At 47.0% G+C, this 3,427-nt stretch overlaps 2 protein-coding genes across 2 annotated transcripts; both read right to left on the bottom strand.

Annotated features, from left to right (window-relative positions):
- Positions 1-307: 307 nt before the first annotated feature.
- On the bottom strand, positions 308-2,786 carry LOC119343497 (disease resistance RPP13-like protein 4; the record flags this gene model as incomplete). The annotated part of the gene is made up of 4 exons (XM_037614416.1): positions 2,765-2,786; positions 1,479-2,311; positions 1,314-1,373; positions 308-480 (listed from the first exon to the last, which is right to left on the bottom strand). Coding segments are annotated over exons 1-4 (1,088 nt in total), but the record flags the coding sequence as incomplete, so codon positions are not given.
- LOC119343498 (putative cysteine proteinase inhibitor 7) lies at positions 2,703-3,421 on the bottom strand. The gene is made up of 2 exons (XM_037614418.1): positions 3,322-3,421; positions 2,703-3,191 (listed from the first exon to the last, which is right to left on the bottom strand). Exon 2 carries the CDS (start codon positions 3,184-3,186, stop codon positions 2,851-2,853), a length of 336 nt encoding a protein of 111 aa, XP_037470315.1. The 5' UTR covers positions 3,187-3,191; positions 3,322-3,421; the 3' UTR covers positions 2,703-2,850.
- Positions 3,422-3,427: the final 6 nt, after the last annotated feature.

Genomic DNA, 3,427 nt, shown 5'->3' with positions numbered 1-3,427 from the left:
CTGAGCAAATGAGCGAACAACATCATGCATACTGAAAACTGGGTTATCAATAAACTGTGTCACTGGCTCTAAAAGGTTCCTAAGTATCAGCTCACTATAGTACTTTATTCCTAATTCTTCCAAGTCATCCAAGGTTCCGTGAATAAACCCTTGGCTAATCCACATGCTAATGATGGCATTACGAGGGAACAATCCACCTTTAGGGAGGAGGGAGTAGTATAGAAAACACTGCTTGATGCAAGGAGGCAAATCTTCATAGCTTAAATATACTGCATGGTTAAGTTCTTTGGGCATTTCAGATACTGACCATATTGAATCATTCAGAACCATCTCCCAGTCATGGTGTTGCTTTCCTTTCTGACACAAAAGTCCTCCCATTACTTTCACAGCAAGAGGCAAACCATCACATTTCGCTACCACTTGCAATCCAATATCCTTAAGCAAATCGATATCATGTCCATCTGCCTCTCCTGAGACTACCTGCAATCAATTCAGGATTTAGACCAGATTTAATGAATTGGCAAGTGATTGTGAGAAAAAGGAATAAATCATCAGTCAGTCAGCATACTGCATACCAAAATGAATTGACAAGCGCAATTTAGAATTGCCTATTAATCATTAATTAAAAGGTGCAATCATGCAGATTCCTTAATAGATCCCCTTTTTTTATTCTCGTTACCCTGTGTGGAGCTATGTAGTATGTGGCATCAAATGACACCACTGATTTTTACTAATCCTATTTATAAAAAGAAATACCCTTAAAATATGCAATGACACCAGTAGTATGTGTACAGGAATGATAGCGACAATGTTCTTTTCTGGCTTTACCCCTGCGTCTGCGTGACCATGAGTACATGCAGCTCGCCACTTGCAGGCTGACAGCACTCAAATTGACTTTATTTTGAAATTTTGAAACAAAATAAACCAATTGGCTGGTCACAGAATTAATTCAGGGCTTGGTGCCATTATCGATGCCAACCAGGCTACCTACTAGGTGCCCACCAGAACAGGAAGCTCGATGCTTAGTTTTTGTCACTATTATCTTAAAAAACTATAAATATTGTGAGTTACTCCCTCCGTCCCATAATATAAGAGCATTTTTGACACTAGTGTAGTGTCAAAACGCTCTTATATTATGGGACGGAGGGAGTATGATTCTACTAAGTTATTTTTCATGCAGTCCCATGTATTGTAAAGTATATTATAATTCTGTAAGAATGGGCCAAAATATTTACTAAATTTGAAGTATCAGGTAAAAACAATCGACTAACTATCATTTTGAATTACTAATCATAATGTTTCGTCGGACAAACTGTCAAGAACATTGAGACAACATCTCTGATTCTAGTTTTGTCATCCTCTTCTAAGATCAACTAAAATATAGAACATAAAATTAGAAGAGGTACAAAATATTGTTGAAAGAAGCATATAATTAAAACTTTGAATTAGAAGTCACTACCAGTTAATAAGTTACGCACCTGTTTCCTGAGCAATGTCCAGGCATCCTCGGGCCCTAATTTATCGATCCGGTGGTAGGGCTCTCTGGCTCTCATGCCTCGGGCAACCGTCTCATTTCTCGTGGTGATGATGATCCGGCTACCAGGGGCACCGTGGCTGAAGGGAGCATTGAGTAATGAGGTCCATGCTCTATCACTCCACATGTCATCCAAAACCAGAAGAAATTTCTGATTTCTGACAGCGTTGAGAAGGGCCGGCACAAGCATAGATTTGTCTTGAGTCGCAGGGAGTACTCCATTGGCAGCGGTGATAGCCGACCTTAGTAGCTCAACCTCGCTGAAGTCCTGCGTGACGCTCAGCCACATCTTCTTTTCAAACTTGGGTTGCATTTCCTCATGGTTGAAGACCTTCTTCGCAAGGGTGGTCTTCCCGATCCCGCCAACACCCACGATGGCGACCACCGCGATGCCATCATTATCCTTTGTCAGCTCCTCCACCAGCGCTCTTGTATCCTCTTCAATCTTCTCCCCTACCACGGCCGAGCGCTCCAACACGGGATCCGTCTTCCGGTCAGCCGCAGAAGGTCGGCCGGTCCTATAATCCTGGTACGTCTCCAGCTTGATGAAGCTGAAGGCAGCGCCTAGCTTGCAGATGTCGTCCAGCCTCTTGTTGAGCTTCCTGATGCGGCTGCCAATGTCATGGGCGAACCTGGGGTGCCGCAACCAGAAGAGCAGAGGGTTGCAGCAGGATGCGGGTGCTGCGTCCCGCCGACCCATGGCCTTGAGCTCGCAGAGGTCGAGGATGTTGGTCGCCTCGTACATGACACCCTTGAGCTTCGTGACCCACCCCTGCACTAGTAGAAAACCGGGCTATGGTCCAGGCCGGCTCAGCTCATTAGTCCCGGTTCAGTCTAGAACCGGGCTATGGTCCAGGCCGACAGCTCGGGCTTCGTCGGCATGCTCCTCCGGTAGCGGTGACACGAAGAGGGAGCGGGGGAGGAAGGTGGTGGCGGATCCAGTGGGCTTTCACGGTGTCGTCGAGGAAGGGCAAACACGGCGGTGGCAGGTTGACTTTGCAAAAATGCTAGACTCACCGGTCTTTACAAGGGCATTACGGGCTTCTTCCAACTAACTAAACCAGCCACCCCCTGATTTTTCAGGAGGGTGTGGGCCAATTTTCCCAAATAGTCAACCATAAACTGCCAGGTGAATCCACCCCGTAAACCCCCTTAATGACTGACCCCGGGCGTGTAGCATTACTGCTTTTCTTGCAACATCTTATTACTGGTGTGAAACAAAAGACAAACATGCTTGATACTCCATCCACATGGGAAACACTGGCTTAAATTAATCACATTAGCCTAAATAGTCCTCCCATCCCGGCCGCTGCCTACTACCGGGCTGTGCCGAAGTAGAGGAGCGCGCGCACTTTGGTCGCCGCGTCCTCGTACACGTCCGCCGTGAAGTGGCCCATCCCGCCGGTGCGGTGGACCGCGTCCAGCAGGATACGATAGATGATTCCTGGACCGCCTTGGTCTTGCTCCTCGCAACGGACCACGTTGATCAACTGGAGGCCTTGCTTCATCTCCGCCACCGCCCACTTTGCGAGCTCTTCGATCTTCGGATCGTCGTCGGAGGATATCCACCCGTGTGTGGGGGTGGCGGCGGCGCAGATGACGAAAACAATGACGCCGGTGGCAAGGAGGAGGCCGGTGGTCGTCATCCTCATGGTCGCTGGGTAGACAATTATTTGGCATGTGACAACATAACTAGTCAGCATATATAGTAATAGATAATAAATCGAATGAAAAACCGAAGCCAGATGATGGCGATTTACTAAGAAAGTAAATAGATTTGAAGGTACCTGACCTGGCGTGATGCCTAGCTTCTTCTTCTTGGACGGACGGCGACCGGCCGATGTGCTCTTCTTCTTCTTTTTCTTCTTCTTCTTCTTCTTCTTCTTCTTCTTC

This window comes from Triticum dicoccoides, unplaced genomic scaffold, assembly GCF_002162155.2.
Source record: "Triticum dicoccoides isolate Atlit2015 ecotype Zavitan unplaced genomic scaffold, WEW_v2.0 scaffold130121, whole genome shotgun sequence".
Classification (NCBI taxonomy): domain Eukaryota; kingdom Viridiplantae; phylum Streptophyta; class Magnoliopsida; order Poales; family Poaceae; genus Triticum; species Triticum dicoccoides.
The sequence above is the reverse complement of the archived record's forward strand: the minus strand, read 5'-3'. Positions and strand labels throughout refer to the sequence as shown.

Coding starts and splice junctions, on each gene's coding strand:
- LOC119343498 (XM_037614418.1), bottom strand. CDS start 3,186: ATGAGGATGACGACCACCGGCCTCCTCCTTGCCACCGGCGTCATTGTT.